A 16,362-nucleotide genomic window follows, 5' to 3' on the forward strand; every position below is an offset into this window, starting at 1 on the left:
GGAGGCAGCAACCCCTAGAGGAGAACATGGGAGACACAGCCAGCCCAGGAAAGCACAGCCCAAGAAGTGGCCAGAGGTGGGGACCAGCCGGTGATCACCTTGGCCATCCTGGAGGAGGCACAGAAGACCTTCTCAGCGTCTGTGTCCTGCATGTCCTCCTTGCATTTCTCCAGCTCCTTCTCCTTGGCAGCATCCCATAAGGAGCAGGTCTGGCTTGCTGTTGGGAATACAATTTCAGACCTGGTGGGCAAGGACGGGGGTCTGGCCGAGGCCACTCAGCGGCAAACTCCTGCCCTGGCTGCAGAGGCCTGAGCCACCCTCCAGCATCGGCACATCCCATCCCTCTTGCACCTGCTCTCGCTGTTCTTCCAGGGGTGGCCTCTGCCCACACCTCCTCTAGCACAGCTCAGCCCCGCTGTGTCCCCCTGTGCTCAGCTCCAGCCAGTCCCACTGCATCCTGGGTATCCGTAGCTGACCTTGCCCAGCACTGCCTTTAGTGCATCAACCCATGGGTCTCTCCTTCTGGAACCTTCTGTGGCCTCTTGGTGCACTCTGGCCCCCTCCACTCTCCTCTGGCAGCCCTGTTTGTCTCCCACCCACCCCACTGACAGTCACACTGCCCCAGGACAGGCCTGCAGCCGACCCTCCCCCTGCAGCCTGCCTCTTTGCCCGCAGAGGCCGGCCCCCATGGCCTGCTCTCCCCATACCGTGAAGATCTAGCAGGCTGGACAGGATATTAGTTGAGGCCACACGTGTTCTTTGGTGAGTATCACAGGTGCATGGGGCAATGAGTCCAACCAGTGTGCCAAACTGCCCCAGCTTCAGGGGAATCTGAGGGACAGTGGACAGCAGGGCTCACACCTCTATCCTCACACATACCTGGGGCTGCCCAGAGGCAGCATGATGACGGCTAGAGAGGGTGAACCCTGTGTTGGGCACCCTGCTCTGGGTACAGGAAGGCTACCCCATCCACCTCCTCCCAGGAATCAGTCTCCCAGCGCCAGGGTATGGCACTGCAGGAGGTCAGCCAGGATCAGGGTCCGGCCTCGGGACATGCCCTGAGTCAGCTCTGCCCTGCTCACTGCTCTGAACTGGGGCCCAGTTTCTATATCCAGGCCCCTGTCTCATTCCTGTAAAATGGGCCTCCCCACTCACTAGCTGAGTGGCCGGGGCAGGGGACATGGCCTCTCAGTTCCTCACGTTCCCTGTCTGTAAAGTGGAGCAAACAATGGCGCCTCCTCTTTCGGGGACATTATGAGAACAGATCACGGAATCCAGGTCACGTGTCCTGACAGTACCTGGCCTCACATGGCCTTAATGTTGGCCATAGCTCCTGCCGCACCTGGCCAAGCTGCTCCCACCTCCATCCAGGTGCCCCAGGGTCTCACCCACACGACCCCCAGGCCTGAGGTTGTGCTGCACCTCAGCCCTGGGACACCATCCTCCCACCCTCAGCCATCCCCAGGGTGTGGTGCTTGTCAAGCCATTTGTGACTGTCGCAATGCACTCCCTCATTCTAAGTGGACTGCTTTTTCCATGTGGTACCCAAACGTGAGTGTCCTCTTTGGCTAAGCCTCAGGTTCACTAACCTGGTCCAGGCCAAGCTGCTGGCCTGTCCTCTCCCCACTGCCCCGCCCAGAGCCCAGGGCTTGCTCATGACAGCCTCTTTCCAGGGGCTCTTCAAGGGCAGAACTTGACTCAGAAGCTCCCAGAGACGAAGGAGTTCTATGAGGTCAGAGTGGCCGGCTGGGCTGGGCTGGGGACCCTGGACTCACGCAGACGCCGACACTTTGCACGTAGATCTGCATGAGATGGAGGTGGAGGCTGGTGGCCTTCTCCCGTTCCCATTCTTTCTCTGACAAGATCCACTTCTCCAGGAGCTATGTGTAGAGCCCAGAACACAGAAGTGGGCTTTAAAATCCTGGGCAGCCCTGGCCAGCTTTGGCCCTCCTGAAACCTCCCACTCTGAGTTTGACTTTCAGTGCTTCTGCATGGCTCCAGGCACGTCTGGATTCTTTACAGGTTTACTACGGAGGAAAACGAGGCTGCGGCAGAGGGGGGTCCCCAGCATCTCCACAGGGATGGTGTTGGGCTGCTGTGTTGAGCCTGGCTCCAAACATCTGCCTGCAACGAGGGGCCGGGAGCACAGCCCACCCCACTCCAGACGGGCCTGGGGCCATCCAAACACCACAGTTCCTGTCAGAGCAGGGGACACTGCTATTGTGGCTTGCATCTTGCGTGCTTCCCAAAGGCCCTGGGCCAAGGGCGCAGCCTCCAGCCTGGAACACCCCTGGGAACTGGCAGAACCTTCGAGGGTGAGGCCTAGTCGAAAGAAGCTAGGTCACTGGGGGTGTCCTTGGGGGTGTCCTCAGATGACGGTTGGGACCCTGGATCCTTCCTCCCTTCCTCTTTGCTTTCCTGTGGCCGCGGGGTGAGCAGACCCCCTCAGCTAGGCACTCCTGCCCTGCTGCTCTGCCCTGCCACAGGCTCAAGGAAAGGGAGCCGGCCGCCACGGGCTGAATGCTGAGAAACCAGGAGCCAAAAGCACACCTCCTCCTCCTAAGCTGATTTTCCCAGGCGGTTTGTCACAGCCATGGAAAGCTGACCAACAACCACTGTGGAGCACCAGGGCCACGAATCACCACAAAGGGTCAGTTCACCTAGGAGTCACAGCAGTCCTCGATGTTTTCCACACCCAGTAGCACTGCTAAAGGACACACAGAGCAGAAATGCATAGCACTGGAAAGAGAGACCAAGTCCACAGTGACAGTCAGAGGTCAGCAACTCTCTCTCAGTAACCGAGAGAACCAGAAGGCAGAATGTCATAAAAGACATAGGAAACTTGAACAATGCTTGGCCTGATTTGGCTTTAACTGAGAAACTGATGTTGAGAAACCAGCCTCTACCTCAGAGCAAAGCCTGTCCAAGGAAGGGGGCGTGACCCTTGTCCTTGGAAAGACCCACAGAGCACTCCTAGGCACATACGCACCCAGCTGAGTTGTTTATCTACAAATAACAGGAGAGATCTGCTGCGCCAGGTGTCCCTGACTCAGTCAGGCTAGGTGGGGACCCATAGCAATCCCCTAGCAACCTCCAATCAGCATGAGACAGGGAAAATACCTGGGATGCCAGATGACCCTCCCGGTAGTTTATGGTGGTTGATAACATGTTGGGAAACCATGTAGTTCAGTAGTACTCCCCTCGTGGCTTAAACCAATCAGTTCAAACAAATCCCCCTCTTGTACTAACCCATCACCCCTACCCAACTTGTTCCCACCAGTGAATGTGCTAATCAATGTTAAGAGTTGTTGTTTGATTTTCCTGCAGTGTGTGAAGATTTGCTAAGAGATGCTATGATATATGTGAAGTTCCTGCCTTCCCCAAAGAGTGTATAAAACTGCTGCAAACCCTGGGCTCGGGGCCCCTCAGCATCATCAGTTGCTGTGTGCGCCCGGAGGACCGAACTAGCTCGCAATAAATGCCTCTTTGCTGCTTACATCGATCTCGGTCTCTGGTGGTCTTTTGGGGGTCCCGAATTCGAGCATGACATTAATTCATGAGGAAAGGACCGTCCTTTCAACAAACGATGCTGTAACAACTGGCTACCCACATGCCAAGACACTAAAATTCAATACACTTTGACCTGTGCCTCACATCATACAAAATAATTCAAAGTGTATCCTATTAACTCAAAATCTATCAGAGATTAATGTTAAATAGATCAGAAATGTAATTATAAAACCTGAAAATATAAAAACTTCTAGAAGAAAACACAGGAGAGAATCTCTGTGACCTGAGGTTAGGGAAAGATTTCTTAGACACCCAAAACATGATCCATAAACGAACAGAAACCAAACTTCATCTAAATTTAAAACGTCTCTTCATCACAAGACACTGGGGAATTTAGGAAAAGAAAAGCCACAGATTAGAAGAAAATATTTTTAAATCCTGTAACTGGCATACTATACCCAGAATATATTAGACCTCTAAAGGATCCGTAACAAGAAAGTCCAATTTAAAAACAAAAGAACCATCCAGTGCCTTTCAAAAAGGCCAGGCTTAAAAAGACAAGGTCAAAGGGAGGAACCGTTCCAGATTAAAGGAGAAGAAAGAGACCCGTGACTAAAAGCGTGCAAGGGACTGGTCTTGGGAGTGGCTATCAAGGACCCTATTTGGGGCGATTAGTGAAATTTCAATATGGATCATTGATTTTAACAGAGCAATGTAGCAACAATCAGTGCCCTGATTCTGATCGTGGTCCTGTGGTGATAGATCATTCTTGATCTTGAGGTGAGTAGTTATGAGTAGTTATCTTCCCATGCTTCAAAACGTGTGTGTGTGTGTGTGTGTGTGTGTGTGTGTGAGTGATGAGGAAGAGCCAGAGGGGAGAATGTGGAGAAATGTTAAGAATTATGGATTGGGGGAAACGTGACTTTATACTCTTGCTGTTTTTCAGCAGACGTGAAATGTAATCAAAACAAAACCACAGAAGCCAGAAGTAGTCAGGCGGTCAGTGTAGATAGTAAATCGAGTCAGATCGGATCAAGGAGGCTAATTTTGAGTGAGTCTGGGAAGTTGGAGACTGTCCCCTGAGGGACCTTATCAAGAACCTGCCCCTGCTCCAACCTGTTGCCAAGGCGACCTGCCCCAGGAACTGCCCCTCCCTACAGGGAGCTATAAGGTTGTTTATGTCCTTGTCTACTCCATCCTGCCCTCCCCCCTTCAGCCCACCTCTTTCCCACCTTCTGGCCCTTGAGCATTCCTGGGCCTAGTCACACATGCAGGAAGGAGAAAGGTAAGGGGGGAAAGCAGGAGAACAAAGGATCCTCGGACACATAAAAAGGGCAGAACACCTCGCCTCTGGGGACACCAGGACACCAGCTATGGCCCCCTCCTCCCTCCCAGGAGAAGCCTATGACACAGGCTTTTTAAATAAACCCTGCTTTATCTGCTTGCCTCGGGGTGCGTCTCTAATGTTCAGATTTCAACATGTGGGGAAGCAGGACTCGTCACCAATAACCCACCGATGACCAGCGGTGTCACCACTGCAATGGGTTGATGCACCACCCTGCTTCCCACAGTCTGGCTCTGGAGCCTACTCCCTGGAAGAGTGACCACCTCTTGCTCCCCGCCCTTGGCCAGGCCACTCACGTGCACCATCTCCTGCAGCCCCCGGGGGTCCAGCTGCCTCTGCATGAGGCTCTCCATCAGCTGCTCCAGAGACCTCAGCGTGTTGGCATACAGAGTCTAAGGCCAAGAGACAGAAGGGCAGCCATGAGGGGTACACACAGTCAGCCACTGGGCTCTGCAGGAATCCATGCCAGAGTGCAGAGGGGAGAGGGCCTGATGGCCAGCCCTTAACAGCTGCCCACAGTGAGCTACTTACTCTCATCTTCCCATGTGAAGTGCAAGACCATCTTGTAAGAGGAACCCATCTTACAAAACTAGAGCCCAATTCCCCCAACTCCTTATCCTATGACCAGCCTTTGAAGCAGAGGTGGCCACTTCCAGCGTTCTGCATCCGTTCTCTTCCAGTGTTGCTGGTCCCTCCAGTGAGGGACCACATGTCCCAGGACCCTGCGTCTAGCTGGAGTCATGTGACTGCCTTCTGGACCATGGAAGGACAGAATGGGTCACGAATTTTCCATGCTTTCTCTTTCCCCATGTCCAGGTGGGAAATCAATACCCACCAGGACCCTAGGAGCTACGCTTTGGAGATGGTGGGGGCCCCTGTCAGCCTGGATTCGTGACAACTGCATGAAGCAGAGCCACATTCTACCTCACTGACAACTGGGCTTTGCTTGGATGAGAAACTTTTATCTGGTTGCACCACTGAGGTTTGGGGGTTTATCTGTTACAGCAGCTAGTATTACCTGGTATTTACTAGTAGAGCCCTCTACACCTTGCTGCCACTAACCACGTGGCCCAGGAAGGTGGACTCTGTCCATGTCAAAGTAAACACCCAGGTTCTGACCCAGAAAATGAGGTGGCCAAGAGGGTACCTACCTTAATAGACTCGTTGTCCTCTCCAGGGGGTTGGAGAGAAATGACAGAATGTAAACTGATATCCATCAGCTCGTTACTTTCTTCTATGGAGTAGAAAGGCCGTAGTTTGCTGTGGAAAGAGGCATTGACAAGAGGAGAGTCACTGAGGAGTGGAACCTGTGCTGCCCACAGCCCAGCCAGAGGCACATCCCATCCCTGCCCAGGGGCCCTGTCTGCCTGCCCGCCAGCCTCCAGTGCCGTATCTCTGAGCGAAGCAGAGATTCGGGGGTCCCAGGTCACTTCTCCCACTTCCAGTGCCTGCTTTGCACTTGTGAATCTCCTTCCTCCCCAGTCTCAGTCATAGAAAATCTGGTCCAAACCCTGGATTTTCAAGGTGTAATACTTGGTATTTGTTAGCCACAGAAACTCTGGCCGCTGCAGGCCTAGTGAACCAAAGCCTCTGGGGTGCACCGGCTTCCTGTGTCTTCACTAACACTGCAGGGGGAGAGCCAGCTGACCAGGGCACCAGAGCTCAGACACCATCTATCCCCCTCACCAATGCTTCTCAAGATGGTGCCATTAGCATTACCTGTAGAAATCCCAAGGACCCCCACAGACCACTTCCAGGCTCAGGATTCTTACATAAGGGCCTGGGGTGGGACCAGGGCATGGCACTATTGAAAGTTCCCCAGTGGTTCTGTTGTGCCCCCAGGGCTGACAGACCCTATTCCCACCTTAACTTCCAGTTCGTCTTGCCTGAAGGCGTCTGGCTTCCTTCAGCCCCTCTGCCCCAGCCCAGAGCAGAAGTCAAGGGCTGACTCTGGCTCCACACCCTCTGGTGGCCCCTACTGTACAGAGGCCGATTGCATTTTCTGCCCAGCCCTCCTTTTCAGTCTGTTCTTGTTTCTTTTGGTTCCCCTACAAACACATCCCTCTCGGTCAGCTCTGACCTACGTGCCTGAAGTCCCTGAGAGGCCAGGACCCGGCCTTGCCCCGTACCCAGCGTGTAACTGAACATGTGCTCTGCTGGGGTCAGTGGATTGTCCACAATCCGCCTGTGGCTGCCTCCTAGAGCCACACGTGGCTTCTCAGAGAGCCCAGTAACAATCAGTCCTCTGCAAGTCAAGTACCCTGAAAATGTCCCCACCACCTCAAATATTAACCACAAATCCATAATGCCCCCCTCCCCTCCCCTCCCACAGGTGGACCTCTGGGGAGGGCACACCTTTGCTATGGTATTACCTGTAGAAACAGATCCATAAACAGTGCTGGGTTTGTCAGCTGAGTCCACCCCCATATCCCTCGATGCTCCTTGGCATGGCTCAAAACCCCTCATCCACCCCAAAACCGTCCGCCCTCTTGCCATTCCAGGAGAAGCATGTTGCTGGGAATCAGGGAAGGAGCCGACCCCGTCTTCTAGATGCCCTTTGCCCCAGGGAGCAGCTGCCCCAGACCCCAACACAGAGGCAGGCAGGGAGGAGGAGATGCAAATGCTGAAGGGGCACCAAGGGGTGTCTTGGGCTTTGTCCCCAAGCCCAGGGGCCACTCGGGGCTCAGACAAAGGCCCAGCTCACCTCAGGTGTGAGAGGGCGTCCATTGCCATTGTCCGCACGGGAGAGGCCAGGTGGTCAGTGGGTTCCATCTTGAGGATCGCCTGTGCAGCACAAGAAAGGTGGTGACCTTCCTGCCACCCAGGAGGTCCGTGGCTGATGGGGACAGTGACTGCACTCCACAGCATTGGCTCAGGGAAGACCTGGCCCTTTGTAAAGTTCCCTATCATCCCAGACCTCTGTCCTGGTTTTCGTTTGTCCTCTTGGCCTTTGGCATCTCGGGAGGCAGGAAAGAGTACAAGGAGCAAGGCCTAGGCCGATAGGCCGTGTGTCCTGGCCACATACTTCCCTGCCTGAGCCCACTTCCCTTTCTTCGTCCAGAACTCCACACCTGTTCCACAGGCTGGGCCAGGCTGGTGTGAAACGACAGACGTGTGCTCATCTCCCGAGGTCCCCTCTTCCACCCGTACCTCACTCCCCCAGGACATCCAGCACAGCTTGGGTGCTTTCCAGGGGCCCACGGCCTTGGCAGGATGGCGGGGGTGGGGAGGTCTGGAGACAAAGGGCATGGGGTGTCCCACAGGCTCCTTCAGCCTTTGGACAGTTGACACTTTCTATGCAAATGTCACTCTAAGCCCTGCCTCTAGAAGACCACCATCCCCTAAGTCCCTCCCAAGGAGAAGCACTAAGGCTACAGCGGACCTCTGATGTCCCTCCCTCCCTGGACACCACAGGGCCCCAGTCAACTGAGGTCCCCCCAGGGTTCTCAAACTCTCCTGGCTATGAAACCCTTCATCAGCACAAAGCCGGTTCTCCGAACTCCTCAGCTGGACGGCTCAAGGCCGAAGGAGGCAGGGAGGGCTCTGAAGCCCCTTTCCCCTCACGCACACGCCCTGAGGGCCTCCCCCAGGAGAAACCAGTCACAGAGAGCTAGAGCCCCCACCTCCCAGGGCTGAGCAGCCCACCCTGCTCACCATCACCAGGCGAGTCAGCGCTGGCTTCTGAGCAAAGTGGAAGTCCTCTTGGTCCTTGATGCTTCTGATGGCCCTGGTCACCTGCACAACACTCTTCATGAAGGCCATTTTGAGGCTGATGTCCTATGTCCAGAGGAAGGATGGGAAGGGGGCCCTGTCTGTGAGGGAGCTCCTAAAGAACCCAAGCCTCAGGACTCACTCCTGGACCCCTCTGCTCTGAAGAAGGTTCAACGTCAGGGATGCTCTGAGCAGGGGTCGGCTCAGTCTGTCCTTGAAGCACATTGACTCGGCATCTGCCCCATTGTGGGGGATGCTGCACTGGACACAGCACCCAGACCCCAGAGAGGATGCCACTCCCCAAGCCTCCACATCTGTGCCTGAGGGCAGCAACGCAGCTCAGTGGCCTGCTTCAGAGACACTCTGTGTCGCCAAGCAGGTAGAAGGAATTATTGACATACAATAACTGGGTCATTACTGTATGATTCCACTTACGTGAGGAACCTGGAGTAGCAGAACTATAGAGCTGGAAGGTAGGACACTGATTGCCAGGGTGGGGGGAGGAAAAGTGGGGAGCCAGTGTTTAATGGCGACGGGGTTTCCATTTTGCAAAATGAAGAATTCTAGAGGAGGGTTGACTCTACACCATGATGTGATGTGCTTATTGTCATTGGGTTGTCCCCTAAACACCATCACAATGGTCATTTGAAGGTTGTGTGCATTTTACCAGTTTTCAAAAAATAAAAATGAAGTAACTTTTGCTTTACCCTGTTTTCTCCTCCCTATTTCAGGAAAGCACCCAGTTCCTTTGCATCTTGAAGACAAGCCCACTTCCTGTCTTTTAGGCAAGGCCTGGGCCAAGTGTCAGGTGGACCAGAGATGAGGGCAGAGGGAGCAGGAGAATCTGGGAAGAGGTGGGTTTCACCCCACACAGCTCTTGGGGGATGTCCCCTCCCTTCCCTATGTGACACTGAAGAACTGGGAAGAATACCAGTCTGGGGAATGAGCTCCCCAAAGGCTGAGCACCAGGGAGGACTCCTGCCCGTCTCCTGGGCAGGGGCTGCTCAGGAGGCGATGCAGGGCACGCAGCAGCAAGGCTCAAGGGAGGCACCCGGCCCCGTGTGGGTTACCTGGCAGCCGCTGGAGTAGTGGTGAATGATCTTAGCGGTGATGGGGGTGTCCACGTGGGAGAGGAGCATCTGGGGGTGGCAGTAAGAGCACACACAGCCGTACATCACCATGAGGGCACTCTTCACCGTCTCCCGCCTCCAGGGGTGGTCTTTCTGTGGGGCAGTGAGGAAGGGCAAGGACCACTGGGGACGCAGGCTTTCCCAGCTCGCCCCTCTCGGGGGAGCAGCTGCAGAGTCACCAAGTGCCCCCACGACTGTGTCGGGGTGCCTGGCCCTGGTTCACACGCGCACCAACATACTCATTTCCATCTGGGCTGAGCACCTACCATATATACCAGGAATGACTAGAAGCATTGAGCAAGACAGACCCAGGGCCCTGCCTCCCCCAGGAGGCTTCAGTCCAGTGACAGACACCAGGACCACCCATCGGCTAAGGGAGGTTGGGGGGACACCCCTACCCAGAGGCTGCCTTTGTACTGCTTCATGCCTTCCCTGTAGGCACCTGCTCAAGGCCAACGCTCCTGAGCTGAGGACCCGTGGCCCTGCCTTCCTGGTGCTCACACCCTCTGAGCAGGAGGAGCGGTGGGAGGCCAGACTTCCCTTGCACAGGACGCCGGGGCCCCACGCACTGCTAGCCTTGGGTAGGTCTGGGTCTCAGTTCTGCTGAGGGAGGAGCTGGGGCAGAAGCCAGGGACAGGCTTAATTCTCTCCATCCACACAACCAGACTCCAGGCAGGGGTTTGAGGTCAATGCCAAAGCCCAGGGCACTGACAGCAGATGGTTTCCTATGGTGGCTCAGCCAGCCTGCAGCATCGTCTTCTGAGGCTCCAGAGAAGGGACCTGGCTTCCCCTGTCCAAGTTTGTGCATGTGGACAAACTTCCATGTCCTCTTCTCTAAACAGCGGGACTTGATAAGGTAAATGCTATTGTTTTCATAGGTGAGAGAAACACACAAGAAGTGGAACCGGGGTTTAAAACCAAGCGGTCACATTCTGAGGCTCATGTTCCAACACACGGCCCCTCCAGCATACACGGTCCACTTAGCACGTGGGTAGCGCCAACCCAGCATCTTTGGTAGGAGCCTTGACCTTGATGAAGGTGTGAAGGAGTGCACAAGTGGCCTCTGGTTGGTGGTGTCCCCATCAACCTCCCTCCCTCACAGCTGATGGGTGGTGTCCTGCACGCAGGAGGCTTCCACCTGGACTGAGGGACCCAGTGTTCAGGGACGACTGTTTGACGATATCAGGCTCCTGCAAAGGCCCTCCCTGTGCTCCTCACATGTTCTCAGTCGTCGAAGCAACGGGAGACACAGGGGAACGCGGCACACCAGCTGTGCTGTGCTCAGAGGCCCGGAGGCCAGAGTGGAGCGGGGGGCCTCACCCGCCAGGCACTGATCTGCCAGGACTGCTCCGACTCCTGGATCCTGTCCTCGAAGTCTTGGAGCACGTTGAGCACGGTCCTCGCCTGGCCCCGGGCACACAGGCCAAAGCATAGAACCACGCCCTGTGGGGAGACCCCGCCAGGCAGGGTGAGGGCCTGGAGCAGGGGGAGAGCAGGGGTGCGAGCACACGTGCACACACATGCATGCATGTTCACATGAATGAATACACGTCCCCTGGGATCCAAAGGGGCCTGGGGGGTTTGAGGGGCTGTGGACACCCTCACCTCCCGGTCAAAGTCGTTGCTGTAGTCCGTCTTGTACAGCAGCTCCAGCAGCAGCAGCTCCACCTTGTCAGCCTCCAGCCCCATGGCCAAGGTGAAGCCCAAGGCCCGGTACAGAAAGCCCTGGAGAGTGGGAGGGAGGGAGGGAGCTCAGACCGCCCGTTCCCCCTCCAGGTGGCACTGTTGCGGAGGGCTTCCTACACATCCCTGCAGATTTTTATCATTATTATTATCATCTTATACTGCACATATATCTATGTGAGTCCTATATTCTTTAAAATAAATATTCAGTTTTCTTCTGGAGGTCTGGTTGTATACAGGCAGGCGTGGTGTACATCTACAGCAGCCTAAGTCAAATCCTCTCCCTAGTAAGGGGGGCCCACCGGTCTCTCCACCCACTCCCTGACCCAGGGATGCTCAGTGAGCCTGGAGCATCCTCCTGTCGACCTGCTTCTCTGATTACTAGTCACGTTGGCCATCTTTCCCTATTCTCCTCCTGAGACATATTACCCCTTTTAATTTCTGGCTATATTCTTTCCCCAATTTTTCTAGTGGGTTACTTTATTATTATTATTTGTAAGAATTTTACTTTTATACTTGGAAACATAAGAAGAATCACGTAATCCTCACGGTAACTTGATAAGGTAAATGCTGTTGTATTCAGAGGTGAGAAAAACACACAGGAATTGGAACCGGGGTTTAAAACCAAGCGGTCCCATTCTGAGGCTCCTGTTCCAACACTGGCTTATCGAAAGCCTCAACTCAGGTCAGGGTTTTCAAGAGGATGGAATACAGGAGGTCGCCTTCCTGGCTGCTCAGCGGAGTGAAACCAAGAAAGGAGTTGGGCAGCTTCTGGGTGGGTGAGCAACAGCAACAACAGGAAACACGGGAGACTCGTCTGGAATTTAAGCTGGACACTCAAAGCAGACTGGGGACTCGGGAGGTTGGCTATAATAAAATGAGGAAGAAACCCCAGGCTACAGCCACTGCACAGTCGGAGGCACCAGCCTGAGCAGTCCCTCTGTGAGCCAAGTGGAGGGACGAGGGAATTTTTAGGCCACCCAAACCATGTCTGGGTATGGTGAATTTAGAGATCAAAGACACCGTCCGACTAAACCGACAGGCAGGTGCACAACACCCTTGTGCAGGAAAGAAGCCCCGTCTCTCCCAGCAGTGTGTGAGAATGAGGAAGAAACAGTATTGCAGCTGCAGCATCGGGGCCCGCAGCTGGGAAGCCGATTTCTGGCAAACCCGAGTTCGGCCTGAAATGCCGACCTGGAAAACGCACACTGCACCACACAGTGTGCCTAAGTGACCAGGAGGAAACCAAACATGGAGAGAGGTTTACACAGGGGGTACTGGACGTGAAAACCCACTCGGCTCTCTCCCTCCACCTCCAACCTGGCTGCTTGCAGGATCCGCTGGGGGAGATGCACTTGGCCCGGAACTCGAAAGGGAAGGGCAGGAGAGATTGAGTTTGGAGACTGAATCACGCCCAGGAAACGTGGGGTCCAGAGGTGACCTAGTGGACTAAGGATGGGTTCCTCCACCACAGAAATGGAACGCAGGGGAGATCCTGGGGTGCAGACTTCCAATGTGGACTGGCAATGGCTGGGCCCTGGAGGGGAGCTGATTTGAAATCTCCAGACCAACTGGTATTCAGCAAAGCACCTAGAGCCACCTGAGCCTAAACCCTGCCTCCAGGAATTCTGCCTATGGGATTACCTCTCCTGCTCCAGCAACCCAGAGGGCGGAGCAGCGCCCTCCAGAAGACCCCACCTAACACTGCTGAGAAGCTGGGAGTCTTGTGAACTCCAACAGGAAGAATTCTTTAACTCTCCATCAAGATTTTTTTCTTTTCTGTATTTAATTGTGACCTTAATGGTTCATGGTCATTTATACAACACTCATATTTGTTTTTTTCTCATTTCAACATTTTTCAAGACAGTTTGTTTTCATGGATCAGTTTTTGAGGCCTAGCATGTTTGATTACTGTATTTAATTTTTGTTTTGTATTCTTTTATTTTTATTTTTAACTTTTAAAAGTTTTACTTTACATATATTTTCTCTCTTAACTGTTTCCCCAACTCTCTCTTTTCTTCTGCTAACAGCCAATCTCTATTGTTCTCTTTTTCACTCTTCCTTTAATTTTTTATTTCTATCTTCTATCCTCCTCCCTTATAATGATCACATCCTATATCACTTCTATTCTCTCCCTGTTCACTATTCACCATTCTCCCTGTTCACCATTGTAAACCCTTTGGCAAACTTACTTTTTTATAGTAGGCAATAACTAATCATATCATTTCTGTTTATTGGGGCAATTAATATTGTAGATGTGATAGAAGGAACTACTTTGTTTAATGCTGTATATTGTTTGCATTGGTTGTTGTTATTATTTGTCTCCCCCTACATGGTGAGGTACTAGAAACCTTCAGGGATGCTATAAGTCCCCAGGATAGAAACTCTATTACCTCAGACCCAGACACATAGACAATATGAAAAAGCAAGGGAACAAATCACCCCAAACAAACCAAGGTACTCCGATAACAGAATAGTAGAAGAAATATCAGAGAAGAAGTTTAAAACGTACATTTTTTCGTGTGATTACTGGCCATATATACATCATCTTTGAAGAAAAATCTATTTACATGCCTTTTTCATTTTTAGTTAACCTGTCTTTGTATTAATAAGTTGCTGTGTGTGTGTGTGTGCACACATGTTTGTGTGTGTGTGTTACAACTGTTGTACAAATGTTTGATTTGCAAATATGTTTTTCCATTCTGTGGGTCATCCTTTCAATGGTATTATTTTCAGTGCAAGAGATTTTAATTTTTATGATGCTCATTCTATTTTTTTTCTTTCTCTTATCACCTATTCTTTTCTGATGTCCTATCTCAGAAGGTCTTTCCTAATCCAAAGTCATGAAGTCTTATGCCTAAGTTTTCTTCTAAGAATTTTACACTTTCAGCTCTTATTTTTGCCAACTACCCAATCTAATGTGTGTGCATGGTGTGAGGAAGGGGTCCAATTCCATTCTTTTACACGTGGACATCCAGTTGTCCTAGCACCATTTGTTGAAAAGATCATTCTTTGCCTGTTGAATTGTCTTGGTACCCTTATTGAAAAATCTATTCACCATAAATGTGAGAGTTTATTTCTAGACTCTCAGTGCTGTCTATCCTTATGTGAGGACCACCCTGTCTTACTTACTGCAGCTGGGTCAGAAGACTTGGAATCAGGAAGTGAGTTTTGTTGGCTACTCTGGGCCCCTTGCGTTTTCATATGAATTTGAGGATTAAGTCGTCCGTGTACGAGGGGTGGGAAGCTAACTGGGATTATGGAGGAGTTGAATCTGTACATAAATTTGGGGAGAATCACCATCTTTATAATCCTATGTCTATGAACACAGGCGATTGCCACTTATTGAGACCTTCCCCAATTTCTTTCAACAATTGTTTAGTTTTGTACAAAAAAGGATTTTTAAATCATTTTTCATGTGATTACCAACCAGAATCTGGAACATAAACAAATCAAAGACCCAGATGGAACAGAACAAAAAACTAAAACTCCCTGGACTATACCACCTGCCCCTTCTCCCAGGAACTGCAAACAGCCACGGTCCTGCTGGTCTCCCACACGTGGGGACCCTCTGCACTCCCTATTCCCTGTCCAAACGCTCTGTGCTGTGGGGACAAACCTTTTCCAAAGAGGGGCTATCAAAGCTCCCGATCTGGTTGTTCAGCTCCTTACTCAGGCGCAGGCTCCAGCTGGTCCCCCGAGTTGTCTTGAGGGAAAGTCTCAGAAACTGGGGAGAAAGAAGATCCATGGACACCAGCCCTGCTCCCTGCTGGGCCCTGGGAATGCTGTATGATCTTGAGTAATGGCTTGCCCTCTCTGGGCATCCTTCCCCAAATCTCTAGCTCACAGTCCATGGAGCCCCAATCCAGCACTAATGCTTGGTGTCTGTGGGTAGGGAATGGCTGTGCCTTTGGGGGCTGACAGTACAGTTGCCACACTGATGCATCCCCAGGCACTGGGTTCTCTGGGGTCTCCCTGATGAGAGATTATAGCTAGGGACTTTATACTTTCCAAATCTTCTCTGACAGAAGGAGAACATGTCCTTTAGGGGACCCTAAACCTCGCAAGTCAACACCAGCAATGGCCTCCCATTCACTGGCTCGGCTCTCCTGCCTGTCCAACTCCACCAATGCCCTCCCATTCCTTGGCTCTCCTGCCTGTCCAACCCCACCAATGCCCTCCCATCCACTGGCTCTCCCACCCGTCCAGGTCTCAGCAGCCTCGTCGCCCTTACCTGAATGAGCTTGTCTTCCCAGGCCTTCTGATTCCAGGTGAACTCCGTGTGTTCTGTGGGGGCACACAGCTGGTGGCACGGGCTGCCCCTCTGTCGTCCCTGGTCAGCACCCTGCTGCCACCCCAGGCCTCCATAAAGAGCCCTTGGCCAGCAGCACTTCCTTCCCCACCTCCCGCTCCTTGGCCAGCTCTTAGGACCAAAGTAGGCCACGTGGGTCCACCTGGAGCCTGGGTTCCTGGTGCCCAAGCGGTGCAATCTGTGCCCAGTGAACACACGAGGTGGGCACCTCACCTTCCAGGTACCGGATCAGCAGGGGGATCTCCTGCTCCCACACATTGGCCATGGAGGGCGCAATGCTGTGGCTCAGGGTCCTCAGGAGCTGCAGCATAGCGATCCCACGGCCCTCCCCCTTGTAGGGTGACGACATCAGCACCTACAAGATACCAGCTCATGAGAGCAGCAGGGCTTGACACCTCCCTCTGTCTTGGGGCTCATGGCCCTCACTGTAAGTGGAGGTGAAGGTGGGTGGTTTTCAAACAGATTCCAGGGATCTCTGGGGGACAGAGAGGCCCCTACAGAAAATGCTGATGGGGGCGGGGCAGGAGTGGCCAGGCCTGGCCTCCTCATCCACCCCAAGCCTCAGTGGAGCATGGATTTTATCCACAGAACAGACCCCTCACCCCCACCCACAGGGGCAGGCAGCCCATTGATAGTGTCCTGGAGATGCTCCGGGCAGAGGAAGCTCAGTT

The 16,362-nt window shown here is 53.1% G+C and overlaps 1 protein-coding gene across 1 annotated transcript in view; it reads right to left on the minus strand.

The window, feature by feature from the left end:
- Positions 1 to 16,362, minus strand: part of Mroh2a (maestro heat like repeat family member 2A) — a 51,107-nt gene that overhangs the window by 12,191 nt on the left and 22,554 nt on the right. The window contains exons 16-28 of the mRNA XM_076866408.2: positions 15,905 to 16,046; positions 15,614 to 15,666; positions 14,999 to 15,106; positions 11,302 to 11,421; positions 11,017 to 11,139; positions 9,637 to 9,789; positions 8,510 to 8,632; positions 7,560 to 7,639; positions 6,007 to 6,115; positions 5,152 to 5,247; positions 1,776 to 1,880; positions 708 to 831; positions 99 to 217 (exon numbers count right to left, since the gene is read on the minus strand). Of these exons, the coding sequence (XP_076722523.2) occupies positions 99 to 217; positions 708 to 831; positions 1,776 to 1,880; positions 5,152 to 5,247; positions 6,007 to 6,115; positions 7,560 to 7,639; positions 8,510 to 8,632; positions 9,637 to 9,789; positions 11,017 to 11,139; positions 11,302 to 11,421; positions 14,999 to 15,106; positions 15,614 to 15,666; positions 15,905 to 16,046 (1,455 nt within the window). The remainder of the gene's footprint in view (positions 1 to 98; positions 218 to 707; positions 832 to 1,775; positions 1,881 to 5,151; positions 5,248 to 6,006; positions 6,116 to 7,559; positions 7,640 to 8,509; positions 8,633 to 9,636; positions 9,790 to 11,016; positions 11,140 to 11,301; positions 11,422 to 14,998; positions 15,107 to 15,613; positions 15,667 to 15,904; positions 16,047 to 16,362) is intronic.

Source organism: Callospermophilus lateralis, chromosome 9 (genome assembly GCF_048772815.1).
Source record: "Callospermophilus lateralis isolate mCalLat2 chromosome 9, mCalLat2.hap1, whole genome shotgun sequence".
Taxonomy (NCBI): Eukaryota; Metazoa; Chordata; class Mammalia; order Rodentia; family Sciuridae; genus Callospermophilus; species Callospermophilus lateralis.